This window comes from Trichechus manatus, unplaced genomic scaffold, assembly GCF_000243295.1.
Source record: "Trichechus manatus latirostris isolate Lorelei unplaced genomic scaffold, TriManLat1.0 scaffold00028, whole genome shotgun sequence".
Lineage (NCBI taxonomy): Eukaryota > Metazoa > Chordata > Mammalia > Sirenia > Trichechidae > Trichechus > Trichechus manatus.
Window position 1 is genome coordinate 13,138,429 of NW_004443964.1, and position 16,064 is coordinate 13,154,492.

A 16,064-nucleotide genomic window follows, 5' to 3' on the forward strand; every position below is an offset into this window, starting at 1 on the left:
TTTCCAAGGCTGTAATCTTTACTGAAGCAGACTACCACATCTTTCTCCTGTGGAGCAGCTGGTGGGTTTGAACCACTGACCTTTCAGTTAGCAGCCGAGCACTTAACCACTGCATTACCAAGGCCCCAATATACATACATAGGCACACAAATTCAGTTTTTCTTAACCAAAATAGGATCACACTAAAAGATAATATGCTGCAATTTGTGTGTTTTGACAACGTATCATTAACATCTTCTTATGTATTGACATTGAACTTCAAACAATAGAAAAGACTCAGCCTTTAGTTCAGGGGCACCTCTTCAGGGACAGCATCTAATGCCAATAATTTTACGGAAAACTTAAAAAATTGCATTTTGTTTTTGTGTCCTCTCATAATAAGCTTATCTGATGATTTATATTTTTCATGTATGTCAGGAAGAACGATTGTTGGGACACCTGATGAAGAAACCATGGATATAATATCTCAAAAAAACCCTCTCAAATAGTGGGAGTCGTGTTTAATGATACTTTCTCATATCAGCCGAAGTTTAATTGGGGATATAGAATTCCAATTATAAAGGAACACTCTGAATACTCAGGTAACTACATGCAAGTTTATTCCAATCTTTGTTGCTACTTCATCAAATCCCCCAGGTGGGAATGAGTGGGAGGAAAATTAATAAAACCAAGTAAAGAAGAAATATACATTTTTTTCCTGAACTTAATGATCAGTCTTTACTACAAGATGAATCTCATTATTTTGACAGCCATTCAATTAAATACTTCTTTCTTTTAGTTTTGCAGAGTGCTTTTAAAATGATCTAGATTGTGTAATCATGGACTCTGAGCTGACGTTTAGATATTTTACTTTACAGCCAAAGATAAGATTTTGAGTCCAGTATCTGACTCTACTGCATAATAATGGGCATATTTTTCTTCTTCCTTAAAGAACACTGTTGGGCTACATATGATGAAATTTTTTGTTACTTGACAACATACTGGACAAATAGGTTTGTGACTTTTCAAACTGCAATTAATGCTGCAATTATAGAAGTAAGTGCCTAGCTTCAAAGATATACTTTAAATCTTTACTTAGTCTCTCCCTTTCAACCTCTACCTCATCCCCCACCTTTCCCCTACACTCTCAGGAGATGATACTTTGCCTCCCATTTCTCAGACAAAATATAAGCCTTCAAATGAGAATATCCCCCAAATTCCCAATGCTAACTTTGTAAAGTTACAGACCTACCGCCCGCTTCACCCATTCTTTTCCTTCTCCTGCCTCATCCCTAAGGTCCTTCCTTACTTAATTCATAGACTGGAACCCATCCTTTCCAACCTTATCAGGAAATATAACAGTATGGATTTTCCTTCTGTCTCCTCTTTATTCAACTTCCTTCTTTCTACTAGATTCTTCCCTTCAAGATTTAAAATTAATAATTTTCTCCCATATTATCAAAACTTTCCTTTCCACACTTCCTCTTCAACTATCCACCGCCCTTCCCTTAAAGCTTCACTTCTTGAAAGAGTTGACTTTGCTTAGCCTCAATTCAACACAGTATGATTTCTATACCAACCACCGTACCAAACAACCTGTGTCAACTAACAATTGACATTTTTCATTCCTCATCATCTTACTTGATCTTTCAACTAAATAACATAGCATTTAGCTGTTTTTCCTTCTACGTTCCTAGCCATTCCTTCTCATCACTTTGTCAGCTCATCTACCTTTACCCTCTTACTTCTTTAAACCCTGTAGTTCCACAAGGTTCTCTTCCCATCCTGTATACTTTCTCATTCATTTCTATAACTTTGGTTATAATTCTATATGCTGATAATTCCAGGAAACCTTCTTCAAGTTCTAGACTAACAAACTTTTTCTGTAAAGGGCCAGATAACAAATATTTTAGTCTTCAGGAGCCATGTAGTTTGTCACAGCCACTAAATTCTGCTGTTGTATTGCAAAGGCATCCATAGACAATACATAAATTAGTGTGGCCATGTTCTAGTAAAACTATTTACCACAAGTTGCTGGCCAAATTTGGTCAGTGGACCATAGTTTGCTGACCTCTACTCTGTTTACTGGATATCTGATGTCTCATAAGTAATTCAAACTTAGTATGTTCAAAACTGAATGTTTTTCTCTAAATGTGACTTATTTTTTTTTTTCTTCATTTTCCTGATCTCAGTTAATGCCAAAGCCACCCACCTAGTTGCTAAAGTGTAAGCTGGAGAGTTATCAGGGGTAAGTCTCCCCGCCTCACTCATTGTGTCCAATCTCTCATCCAATCCTGTTGATTCTAAACTCAGATCTATATACTTCTCTTCAAGTCTGCTACCAGCACTAGTCCAACCATCATCATCTCTTGCCTAAATTATGGGAGTAGTTTATTCTCCTGCCTTATCTGTATTCTCCTTATATATTAATTTTTGCTATGCTGACCTCCTTTCCATGCCTCCAATATGCCATGCTCTTTCTTTCCTCTGCACATGCTGTCCTTTCTGCCTAGAATTTTCTTCTCCATCTCTGACCCTCCCCACAACACTCTTTTTTTAGGTAAGATCACATTCTTTAGCTCTCAATATAAATGTCACTTCCTTAGGGAACACATCCCTGCTCTTGTTCTCATGGCACCTTCTACTTCTTTAAAGCAGTTGCTGCATTGTACAATGAGTTGTTTAATGTCTCTCCTGCTTTCTGCTGCTCCACCACAAAATATAAAGTTCTGTGAGGGCAAGGAGTGTTTCTGTCATGATCACTGTTTCCCCATCACTTAACCCAGTGGATTGTGCATTATAAGTGCTTAGTAATTTCTCAAATGATTCCAATAACTAATAAAAGTTAATACCTAAAACCATCAAGATAGTTGTGATGATAGTAATAGCTCACCATATTTTAAAATGATGGGAATATGTAAACACTAAAAGTGAAAAGAAACAAAAGGTGTGTTGTTTTTTCATATGTTCGAATCTACCAGGCGCTCTTTGGAAACCCTGTGGGGCAGTTCTCCTCTGTCCTTATCAGGTCGCTATGAGTCGGAATTGACTCGATGGCAATGGTTTGGCTGGGTCCTGTAGTTAACATAATACGTTTGTTAACATTCTATTTTAGGTCACAACAAATCACTCTGTGATGGAGAAGCTAACATCAGTTATTAGAATAAATATGAGGATACTACCTTTCATTACTATGAGAGGAAATATATATGAATTGTTTGTTTTTATATGTGTAATTTCTTTCTCCCTTTTTGTATACTTTACATCATTAAATGTTACAAGGGAAAGGAAAAAACTAAAGAAACTGATGACAGTGATGGGTCTCCGAGAGTCAGCCTTCTGGTAAGTGAGGTTGCTACTTTACCTTGTACATCAGAAATTAACAAATAGGGAAACTCATTAGAAAAAACTGGAGACACTAACTGGTTTTTCTTACATGCATTCAATTTTATGGGCTTTCCTTTTTAGATTGTAAGATGCTGGCAATGGAAAGTAAACAAGCCTTTGCTGAGTTGAAGAAAAAATATGATTCTGTTATCAGTTAGCTTTTGCCAGAATAATGCTACATAACAAACCACCCCAAAGCCCAGTGGCTTAAAACAACAACCAGTTTTTCCTTCTCATTTGTCGGTGGCATGGCTGGAATTCGGAAGATCTGAAGTTAGTTGAGGGTAAACTCGTTGCCGTCCAGCCAATTCCGACTCATGGCGACCCTACAGGACAGAGTAGAACTGCCCCGTAGGGTTTCCCAGGCTGTAATCTTTACAGAACCCAACTGCTACATCTTTCTCCCATGGAGCAGCTAGTGAATTTGAACCACCAACCTTTTGGTTAACAGCTGAACAGTTAACCACTGCACCACCAGAGCTTCTTCTACCTTCTGTATCACATGCTGGAAAGTTTCTGGCAAGCTTTTATATACATTACCTCATTTAATTCTCAGAACAACCGTATGAGATAGCAACCATTAGTAAACCCATTTTATAGATAAGCATAGTGTGGGAAAGGATAAGTAATTTGCACATGTGCTAGAATTTTCAGGGCCACAATTTTATAATAAATTTGACCATACTATGTTTCACTTTAGAGCTTGTACTCTTAGCCACTCCGCATATTACCTCTCTAAACATTTACTTGTGCAGGACAAGTTGAATTAACAGCTGGTTTCTAACTTAGGCTATCCTGAGGATTGATGTATGCTGGCTTCATCTTTATTATGTCTACTTTTATGGCTCTGGTCATAACATATGTCCAAATTATAGTTATTACTGGCTTCTTGGTGATTTTCACACTCTATCTTATATGGCCTATCTTTGGTATGTCGGTAAACCATATGCTTTTTAACTTGTTTCAGGCGTCAGATACATGAGCAAATAATGTTTCTTCAGAATATTGCTGTAGTCACTGATTTTCTATCTTGTTTTACATATTTTTTGTGTAAGTTTTTGATGGTGTGAGAAATTAATCATGCTATTCATGATTTTCAAAGGAAACAGGGTACTAGTTGGAACACTTCTTCCTTCCTTCAGATAGCACTGGCTTTCCTCTTGAGCGTGTTAATAAAAAAGCCTATCCTCACCGGCTTAGCTGGGTTTCTCTTTACCATCTTCTGGGGATGTCTGGGATACACTGCATTGTACAGACAGCTTCCTTCATCTGTGGAGTGGGTTTTAGGGCTTTTTAGCCCTTCTTCTTTCACTGCTGGATTGTCCCAGGTAAGAACACCTTCTTTTTTTTTAAATCTGTTCCATTTTAAAACATCTTTTTATTGAAGAGTTTGATGCTTCATGAAACTTAATGATCAATCACACTATATTTTAAGAAATTCTACTGTTTAAAAGAATTAAACAAAGAGATTTTCTGATCAAAGTAATAAACAGAGCAGATAGATCATTTATAAAATCCTAGAAAATTAAAGAAGGAAAATAACCACCCATTATCTCACCACTGAGACATATCTGATTTGTATCCTCATTTACGGAGGCGGTATATAGTACAGACTCTCAACGAGATGGATTAACACAGTGGCTGCAACAATGGAATCAAACATAACAACAGTGGTGAAGATGGCACAGGACCAGGCAGTGATTCGTTCTGTTGTACATAGAGTCACTATGAGTCGGAACCGACTCGACAGCACCTCACAACAATAACAACATAGTGCAGAGGTTACAGGGAATGACATGGGCCAGAGATTGTGGGTCAGTATCACAACTCTGCCACTTACCAGATGTGTGATTGTGGGCAAGTCACTTGACCTCTGGGGCATCATTTTCTTCACCAGTAGAATAGGGATGTCAGTGGAATCAACCTACTAGCATAATCATGAGGATTAACTGGGTTATTATATACATATAGTACTGGAATAGCACCTGACTCATGCTATGTGTTAGCGATTGTCTTTTCTACATTATCTTTAAAAATAACTTCTTCAAATCTTTACGATTTGTTGAATATTTTAATGTATCTGCAATATCTTATACTTAAGATTTTTATGTTTCCTGTAGATGGTATCCAATTGGATTGCTCACACTGAGTCTTCCCCCCCACCCCAGACTATTTTATTTTTGTTTGGTTTGGTTGATTCTCCAATTCTCCATCTTTAAAATCTCTGTGATAATCAGTTAGTCAGTTAAATTTGTATTCTTCAACTGTTTTGTTTTCTCTTATAGCATTTTCCAATTTTATGATTATAATGGCAACACTGCTATTAATACCTCCACTATGCTTTTTTTGAAGAAAGAGATATTAAAATATAAATCATGCTTGTCTGGGAAACACCTTTTTAACAATTTTGGTTTTATAGGTTCATCTAACTTTTATTTTATATATTTATTTTTAGTAATATTTTATTGTGTTCTTGGTGAAGGTTTGAATTCAACAATTTCTACATAAATTGTTCAGTGACATTGGTTACATTCTTTACAATGCATGAACATTGTCATTATTTCTGTTCTGGTTGTTCCATTTCCATTAATCTAGTTTCCCTGTCCCCTAACGTTCTCATCTTTGTTTTAAAGTAGTTGTTGACAATTTGGCCTCATATAGGTGATTTTTTTAAAGGAGCACAGTAGTTATGGGTAATATTTGTTATTTTGTAAGGCATCTATTATTTAGCTACGACTTTTATTTTGTTTTGTTCTTTTAAATCTCAGATTACACACCTGGGTTATTACTTGAGTGGTATTATTTTCCCTGATCCCTCTGGAGACTGATACATAATGATAGCCACTTTCTTTATTTTGGCATTTGATACTCTTCTCTATTTGACATTAGCATTGTATTTCGAGTGAATTTTGCCTGGTAAGTAATAGTGTGGTTAAAATTTAATTTAATATGACTCTGTTTCTTGTAAGGTAATATGTTAGTATTTCTTTTACAAGTAATTTAAGAGGCATTTCTGATTGCACAGGAAAGAAAAGAAATTCAAAACCGTTCACTGAATTTCCTTGTTTTAATCTCATAATTTAATGATCTGAATGAAATTCTTTTAAAACACCTTAATTTGAAAGAACTTGCATTTATTTTGGTTTTTATCTTTTATAATGATAATATTTGTGCGTGTGTGTGTGCGTTCATGTGCATGCATGTATGTTTACGTTTTAGTTGGAGAGAGGGAAGGAAACACCTAAAACATCTCTTCAATAATGCTTTTTAGTGCTTAATATAATTTCCTATGGCTACAATTCTGCCCCACTTTGATAGCACTTTTATTTTTATGAACCACAGCTGAGAACGTATCAAAGGCCAAAACGCTGTCTTAACTTTAATTTTCCTGTAATTCTTTGTTTAGAACATTATAAACATAAATGTCTAAAGTAATAACTTACATTCAAAACTGATATAAGCCGCATTAAGGGATGCAGTGCTTTGCCCATGTGGTGTGACTGATGCAATGTGTCTAAATTGGTTAATTAGATGAAGATGGACACCGCCAGTCACCACTGTTTTTCCTGAAGTCTTCGTTTTGGTCCCAACATCAAAATCCTCATCAGGAAGTCTATGAGAATGAAATAAATCCTGAGTGTACTCTGATGACTCTTTTGAACCAGTGTCTCCAGAGTTCCATGGAAAAGAATCCATCAGGTAATTCACGAATTATGCGATTATATATGTTTGTAGTTAAAACTTAATAAACTGAGCTGCAACAGGACCAGCCACAGATCAAATATTGTGTTTTTGAAAGTCTCTTTCAGCTGTTCCTCTGCCATCATCCTAAATATCTCTCGTTTGGTATTTTAAAAGTAAATGCTGTTGATGTTGTCAACAGTAAAATTCAGTAGTCCCATTCATTTTGTTGCCCTTTTTCCTCTGTCTGTCTTTTGCTACCATCCCCCAACATCTATACTCACCTTTTCTACTATATACATACATATAGGCATATACATATGTATGCATATATACATTTTATGCATGTGTGTGTATATATATGATATATAGAATTTACACACTCATTTTTTCAAACTCAGACCATCTCCCTTACTTAGGGAGTATATGGCATGTAATTTTGAAGTCAAAAACCTTCTCCATGATGGAATGGCTTTATGATTTGTGCTAAACTATACGAGATCTTTAAGCCTCATTTTCTTCATTTCTAAGAAGAGATGCAGTGCCTGTCTTCTTGACTAATTTAAACAGTCAATGAGATAATTAAGTAATTATTTACTGTTACATAGTAAGCTGGTGGGTTCGAACCACCAACCTTTTGGTTAGCAACTGGCGCTTTAACCACTGTGCCACCAAGGCTCCTTAGCTTGATAAGAAAAAAAGCAAAACAAAACCAAAGCCTTTGCTGTCGAGTCAGTTCCGACTCACAGCTTGATAAGAGTCTGTGTAAGTATCTTTTGGGGGTGGAGTAGGCCCTAGCTCCTGTCCTTCTTGGTTCCCATTTAGAGGGTGATACCCTATGTTACTTCATAACTGTGGCAGTTAACATAATCTATGTTATTAGGAAATGGACTTACCTGAATTTGCTTTATCTTCTTTCAGAATCAGAAATGTTAAAAAGGAATATAATGGAAAATCGGGAAAAGTAGAAGCACTCCAAGGTAAAGAGAAAAACATTATTTCAATGAAGTTTTTAATTAGAAATTTTTTTTTGTTACTAGAAAATAAAAATAATCATAGTAGAAAATTAGAGAATGAATATAGATAAAAGGAAAAAGAATTAAAAACATGTTTTCACTGAGAGATAGTAGCCGATAATATTTTTTCTTCATATGGGTGTTTTAATGGGATTGCACTATTCGTACTTGTTCGTAATCTTCAACCTGAATTTGTTAAACTGAGCTTGAAGCATCATTGGAATTGTTTTTATTTGCATAGAACATTTCATCATCTGTTTTGGGCTGTGGTTTGCCTTACTTTTCGTTCTATAAGGGACACATTAAAATACGAATGAAGTGAAATATCGGGGTACATTTTACTCTTCCATTTTTAAAAGACCCATTGTATGTTGGATATAGTCCAAAGTCTAATTTTCACATTTTACTCTAAAGCAGGCATATTTCTTGACATATATGAAGGACAGGTCACTGCAATACTTGGACACAGTGGAGCTGGTAAATCAACACTGCTAAACATTCTAAATGGGTTGTCTGTTTCTACAGAAGGTGAGAAAATAATTTTGCAAAGCAAGTTGGCAGAGTAAGCAGGTGGTAAATTGAAGTCTTTTCCCTTTGATTATGTAAAAGAAAAGTCTTACTCTAAAGCAAGCTTTTACGTCGTTGGTTCCTTTAGAACAGAACCTATTTATTTCTCATTTACATAATTTCATGAGAAGGGTTGTATCTTTATTCCGCTCATATTTGGCATTTCATGCATCATTGTGGACACTGATATTTATGTTAAGAATCAGAATTTCTCAACATATTAACTAGAAATTAATTAGAATTTACAATTAGAAAATGTGAAGTTTCTTCAAATCTATCCAGACACTTTTATAAAATGAGATCTCAATACTGATACCATATGTTACTACTCTACATAGAATTATCATCCTGATGTCAACTTTTTTCAAATTTCTGTTTATAGGATCAGTCACTATTTATAATACCAAACTCTCTCTAATAACTAAAACACGGAAGAAATCAGAAAGAACATTGGATTTTGTCCACAATTCAATATTCAATTTGACTTTCTCACTGAGAGAAAACCTCAGACTGTTTGCTAAAATAAGAGGGATTCAGCCAAAGGAAGTAGAACAAGAGGTAGATGAACATGGTGGGATCAATGGCTTCAGAAATAATTAATTTACTCCTGACTGTATTCCTGTTCAGCTATTACTTTTCTCTTCTGTAAATAAAACTTAAGCAATGAAGTTTTAGAATACATTTCTTCCCATTTATTAGAAAGCAAGAACTGCTTAACATAAAGCATTTTGTCTTTTTAACATAATATTTCTTCTTGGATAGGTAAAAAGAATTATAATGGAGTTAGACATACAAAACATTCAAAATGTCATTGCTAAAGATTTAAGTGGTGAACAGAAGAGAAAGTTGACATTTGGGATAGCGCTTTTAGGAGATCCTCAGGTACGAGAAAAAATATTTTTAAGTTTAATTTGGATTAAAGGATATGAAACTATTGTTAAAGTTCAAACTCTTCCTTAATGAGTAAATGTAAGAGAAAATTTATAATACAGTACCATACCAGTTTGTGAGGGATCCAGTGGGAGACTGTATTTGAATTTAGAAATCATACTGGTTTCTATGGTACTTTGTGAAGATCCTCATCTTGAAGTAGAAGATGTTGTCATACGTTTCCTCCTCTACAGGTTTTGCTACTGGATGAACCAACTGCTGGATTAGATCCCTTCTCGAGGCACCAAGTGTGGAACCTCCTGAAGGAGCAAAAATCAGACCATGTGATCCTCTTCAGTACCCAGTTCGTGGATGAGGCTGATACATTGGCCGGTGATTCTTAGCTTCTTTATTTTGATGAGTTATTTAAAGATTTAGTGTGAGAGAGAGTCTCTATAGCCTGTTTTTAATAGAAGAGACTCTTGTTTGCCACCCGTTTGAGTGACGATGTGCTGCAGATGCACTTTGCCTCAGAAGGAATTCTGATTTTCCAGTGAGTTCTTAGGCTCATGTTTTATGTATCTTCTTCTCATCCATAGTTTTCTTGACTGTCTACTTAATAACAAGTATATTTTTTGAACTTTGAAAAACCCATATCACTTTTCATGTACAGTTTTTCCTCGGGGGAAAAAAAATTCTAGGTGAGAAAAATTCTTTTTACACACCTTTTTTGCCTTCTTAGAAGGATCCTTTGTTCACTGAGTGAGGTGTTGTGTTTGAAGATGCAAGAATGGAGAATTAGAAATAGAGCCAAATGCTTTTAGATGGGAAATGGTGGGACAGGGGGAAGACTAGAGTGAATGAGTCTGTGTGGAGGAAGAGTTAAAAAAAAATGAAGCTGAAAAGAGATTCAGTGGACAGAGAGAAATTTTTGCTGTGTGATGTGTAGTGTAACACTTTTCCCCATGAAATCTGAGGTAAAATAAACATTACTTATTGTAGCAGTTGTCTGTTGCCACACTAATGCTGTGTAAGAAACCAACCAAAGCTCAGTATCTTAAATCAATAAGCATTTATTTAGTACATGAGTCAGAGGATTGATAACTTAGGATGGGCTCACCTGAGGAGATTTTTGGGTCTTGACAGGGTTCACTGACATGTCTAGGGGTTAGCTGACCATTGGCTGGGGTGACTTAGGTGACATAGTCCTGCTCTAGGTGTATTTCAGCCTCTGGCTGGCTGAAAGCCCAGGTATGTTTTCATGGCAGTGGCTGAGTCTAAAGAGAACAACCTCCAATGCATAAGCCCATTTTAAGCCTTTGCTTGCCCGGTGTCGGCTCACCTGCCACTGGGCTTGACCATCTGACTTCTTTTGGTGGGAGAGCACTGCAAAGTTCCACAGCAAAGTGTATAGATAACAGGAGAGATGGTAAGTTTTGTGGCAGTGGGCTAGCTGTGGGGGAAGTAGTGGACTCCCGTGTCCTGCTTCAAGGGAGGCACGGGGATGAGAGATGATGTCGCACCCAGGGGCTCAATTACATCAAGGCTGCATTTAAATCGAAAAATGTATGCAGTATTCTGGTATCCAGAGTAGAGAATATACTCTTCTAAGGAATTACTCTTCACATAATTTATTCTTTCTTTCTTTCTTTCTACCCAGATAGATAAGTGCTTCTGTCTAATGGGAAGTTGAAATGTTCAGGATCATCACTGTTTCTGAAGTGAAAATGGGGAACTGGATATCATCTAAGGTAATGCTCGTTAATGTATTCTGGGAAGGTATTTTTAAATGAGTGTATCAATACTAGGGTAATATTTCACCTGAGTCTTTAGAAATACAAAAAAGTCAACTTAATTATTGGTGGAGATTGATTTATAATAAATAATGCAAAATATTCCCCTCATTAATATTTTCCTTATCAAATATCTGTTGGTTTTAAGCATGTAAATTTCTAAAAGCATATGTAACTTTCAATACAACATTTTTTGGGCTGATATGTATGTAGGAAAAAAATGTATTTGTTTATTTTTATCTTCCCAAAAAGCAATTGATCCCTTTTAACAAAATGATCTAAAAGGCCAAGAAGTCTGCAGTTGCCTTCCGAATCCACTTGATAGAGTGTTAGAAGGGCATGTGACCTTTGGGAAAGCACCTCTTGTCAACAAAGAGGATCTGCAACCAGGAATTACTGGCATTAAGAGAGGCCATTTTACTGCATAGAAAGCAACTGTTTATTAACAACCATATTAACTTTTCAGTTATCTAGAAGAGCAATCTTTCAAACATTTTACAGGTTATCATGATTTTAGATATAAGATGTAAATATATATATTTACATTATATACATATTTAAATATATACAGATATATATATATCTCCTTGAGTGGCTCAAACAGTTTGCACTCAACTACTAACCTAAGGGTTGGTGGTTCAAACCCATCAAGCAACACTACAGAAGAAAGGCCTGGCAATCTGCTTCCGTAAAGATTACAGCCAAAAAACCCTATGGAGCAGTTGTACTCTGTAACACATGGGGTTGTTGGTCAGAATTGACTTGATGGCAGCAGGTTTGGAGTGTGTGTGTGTGTGTGTGTGTGTATACGTATGTGTGTGTATATATAGGTATACACGCATGCATGTCCACACACATATCCACACACATATGTGAAGCACTGGTGGTTCAGTGTAAAATTCTCACCTTCCATGCCAGTGATGACCCAGGTTCAATTCCTGGCCAATGTACCTCATGTGCAGCCACCATCTGTCTGCAAGTGGAGGTTTATGTGTTGCTATGATGCTGAAAAGCTTTCAGTGGAGCTTCCAGAGTGGGTAGCAATCTACTTCCAAATAGCAGTCAATGAAAATCTTATGGTTCACAATAGAACATTATATGATCCACAAACAACCATGGGGATGGCGCAGGGATGGGCAGTGTTTCATTCAATTGTACATGTAGTTGCCCAAGCAAATAAATATACTACACACACACACACACAAAAAAAAATGTTTACTGTGCCATATTTTTCCCTGTTTAAAATAATGTGATATGGACTTCAATCAGTACTTAAGAAGGAACATCTGATTTGTAGGAACTGATTACTGAGGTTAAGCAAGATGTTTCTGTAACATATACAGACTATTTAGTCAAAAACAATCTTTTTCATGAGTGGTGATGTTGCCAAATTCAAAAGACTTATCGTCTTCTGAAACATTAGTTTACACAGGAATGAAATGTGTGATCCACAAAGAAACACATCTCTCATTAAACAACACATCCCTGAAGCCAAATTGAGAGCTGAGAGTGAAGAGAAGCTTGTGTATACTTTACCCTTGGAAAGGACAAACACATTTTCAGGTAATTTACTGTATGGTCATATTAAATGCAACTTTGGGTCATGATTATGCTTATGGAAATGCAACTGAGGGCCCATGATCATGCTCACACAGAATCCCACTGAGGGCCCATGATCATGATCACATAGAACCCCACTGAGGGCCCAGGATCATGCTCACACAGAATCCCACTGAGGGCCCATGATCATGCTTGTACAGAATCCCACTGAGGGCCCAGGATCATGCTCACACAGAATGCCACTGAGGGCCAAGGATCATGCTCACATAGAATCCCACTGCGGGCCCATGATCATCCTCACACAAAATCCGACTGAGGGCCTATGATTGTGCTCATAAAGAATCCCAATGAGGGCCCAGTATCATGCTCACACAGAATACCACTGAGCGCCCAGGATCGTGCTCACATAGAATACCACTGAGGGCCCATGATCATGCTCACATAGAATCCCACTGACGGCCCATGATCATTCTCACACAGACTACCACTGAGGGCCTATGATCATGCTCGTACAGAATACCATTGAGGGCCCAGGATCATGCTCACACAGAATACCACTGAGGGCCCAGGATCATGCTCACACAGAATCCCACTGAGGGCCCAGGATCATGCTCGTACAGAATACCACTGAGGGCCCAGAATCATGCTCACACAGAATACCACTGAGGGCCTATGATCATGCTCACACAGAATCCCACTGAGGGCCCAGGATCATGCTCACACAGAATACCACTGAAGGCCCAGGACCATGGTTACACAGAATACCACTCCTGGCCCATGATTATGCTCACACAGAATGCCATTCAGAGTAAATGATTATGCTGATTGCATTTTCTGTTTTTTTATGAGTTGAATTTTAAATCTGATATGAAAGAAAATATTTAAGTAATTTTCCTTCCATTATTATGACAGCCCTAATATGAAAATATTTTAGATTTAGCAATTCTGAGTCATCTTTATAAAATAGTATTTTAAATATACTCATTAGTAATTTTAGTTGTATCAATTTGTTATCTGCTTTTTAGATCTTTATAGTGACCTTGATAAGTGTTCTGACCAGGGCATAATGAATTATGATGTTTCCATGACAACTCTGAATGAAGTATTCTTGAACCTAGAAGGAAAGTCAACAGTTTATGAGCCGGGTATAAAAATTTATGTCTAACAGGAAATTTTAAAATAGAAAAAAAATGACCATATGTGAATTCATATCTGTAAATTTTTATGTGGAATTCTTCCTAGAATATATATTAGATGCAAAATAGGGTTGTCTACTTTTTAAAGTATCATAATTATTTTATATCTAATATAATCTGGCTTGGTGCTAGGCAAATTACTTTATGAGATTTGTCCACTTCCCACATCAGTGATGGTCACATCTCCTTGTGACGGCCACTCCTTCCTTATTATCAATAGCTCTCTGCTAGTGTCATGAATTCTGGGTTTGCCTCCTACATGCTATTCCCTGTTAAAATGTGCTCAGTCTTAACTAATGAACTAATTCTTATTGATGTATTAATAGCAGATAATGAAATAAGATCTTGTCTTTATTTAGTTTACTGTGTAATCATAGCAATGAGAAGATTTAGGAGCCTACTATGTGCCAACCACTGTGCACAGTTCTTGGATTATGTTGTTCTCAATTTCCATAGTAACTTCATGATGAGGTGAGAAAACAGAGATGTAGAGAAATTGAGTAATTAGCCAGTGTGGTGTATGTGGGATTCCAACAGAAGATCTTTTTATGGACTTTCCATTATCTAAAACCATCAAGTCTCAATCCAGTCACTAGAATGTCAGGCATAGTGATAAACTATTCCTGTGAAGGGGATTCCAGATGACAGAGAAGACTTTCTAAAAACCCAGTGACATAAATTTATCCTTATGCTTTTGCATAAAACTTGCTCTGCAAAAAAAAGAAAATCTCTTAGCGAAGAGCTGCCGCTGTTGGTTTGAAAGCATGAATGCTTCCCAAGAAGCCTAGACAGTGCCCTAAAATTAATTTACTCACTCATTGGGATTGAATCCATTATACTGTTTGATGGAAGGTTTTTGAATACAAGATTCTGGATATCAGTGTCTTAAGTTGTTAGAAACGTTGCCCAAATGTTCTAACATTGTTTTTAATGTTTCTAAGAAGAAAATGTAAATAGCATAGCTTATTATAATGGTTTATTATATGATTATAGATTTTGGCATTTGGAAACGAGAAAAAATAGACCTCACAAGAGATACTGAAAATAAGTCTGAAATGCAACAGGCTCTTTCTTCTCTTCCTGGAATGAGAAAAGCCATCAGTGATGGAACTCTCTGGAGAAGATAGGTCTGTGCCATGGCAAGACTTCGCTCCTTAAAATTAAGGCATCAGAGGAAATGTCTTTTGTTTTTGTGAGTATCAAGCTACTTTAAATCTGTTTAATCAGTATACTCAAAAAAGGTTCAACTCTGAAGAAAATTATTCATTTCTTGATTTATTTAACAAAAATTCTGAATGCCTTAACCAATCCTATAGTGGTCCGCAAAACTGACCAGGTCTTTGAACTTACTCTCTAGTAGGGGAGAAAGTGCCAATTAAATAATCACACAATAAATATGTTATTTATTCACTACGTCACAAATCTTTAATGAAACCTGCTATGTGCTAGGCACTATTCTATGTGCTTTGATTACCAGTGAACAGAAAAGTCACAGATCCCTGCCCTCATGGTGTATATCTTCTGATTGAAGGAAAAGACAAAAAGAAGAAGAAATATAAAAACTTAGTAAATTCTATAGCAGGTTATACTAAATAGAGTAAGAGGATGAGGAAGGATGCTGGACTTTGAGGGTGCATTACAATTTTAAATAGGGTGGTCAAAGTTGGCCTCATCGAGATGGTCACATTTGAGCAAAGATTAGAAGGAGGTGAGGAGATTAGCAAATAAGAGGGGGAGAATAACCATTCAGAACTGAAAGTACCCATTGGATTTGGCAATGGGGAAGTCATTAAAGATTTTATCAAGAATAGACAACTCTTTTTTTTTTTCATTCAACAGATATTTAATATGCTCCTTTTATTTCTTTAACATTAATAAGATTTATGACATCGTTATTTTGTGCCAAGCACTGTGTTAAGTATTTTTTTTTTATATATTTTATTGTACTTCAGGTGAAGGCTTACAGAACAAATAGTTTCTCATAAAACAGTAGTACACATGTTGTTTTATGACAT

General features: G+C 36.3%; 1 protein-coding gene across 1 annotated transcript in view; it reads left to right on the forward strand.

Moving 5' to 3' along the window:
• Positions 1-220: 220 nt before the first annotated feature.
• Positions 221-16,064, forward strand: part of ABCA10 (ATP binding cassette subfamily A member 10) — a 71,285-nt gene continuing 55,441 nt past the window's right edge. The window contains 21 exon segments of the mRNA XM_023729282.1: positions 221-459; positions 462-581; positions 932-1,035; positions 3,095-3,321; positions 4,156-4,275; positions 4,277-4,295; positions 4,509-4,694; positions 6,135-6,282; positions 6,898-7,002; positions 7,005-7,065; positions 7,969-8,027; positions 8,478-8,591; positions 9,013-9,053; positions 9,056-9,123; positions 9,125-9,188; positions 9,393-9,512; positions 9,755-9,893; positions 11,161-11,251; positions 12,717-12,856; positions 13,879-13,998; positions 15,043-15,241. Coding sequence (XP_023585050.1) covers positions 411-459; positions 462-581; positions 932-1,035; positions 3,095-3,321; positions 4,156-4,275; positions 4,277-4,295; positions 4,509-4,694; positions 6,135-6,282; positions 6,898-7,002; positions 7,005-7,065; positions 7,969-8,027; positions 8,478-8,591; positions 9,013-9,053; positions 9,056-9,123; positions 9,125-9,188; positions 9,393-9,512; positions 9,755-9,893; positions 11,161-11,251; positions 12,717-12,856; positions 13,879-13,998; positions 15,043-15,241 — 2,294 coding nt within the window. The 5' untranslated portion in view covers positions 221-410.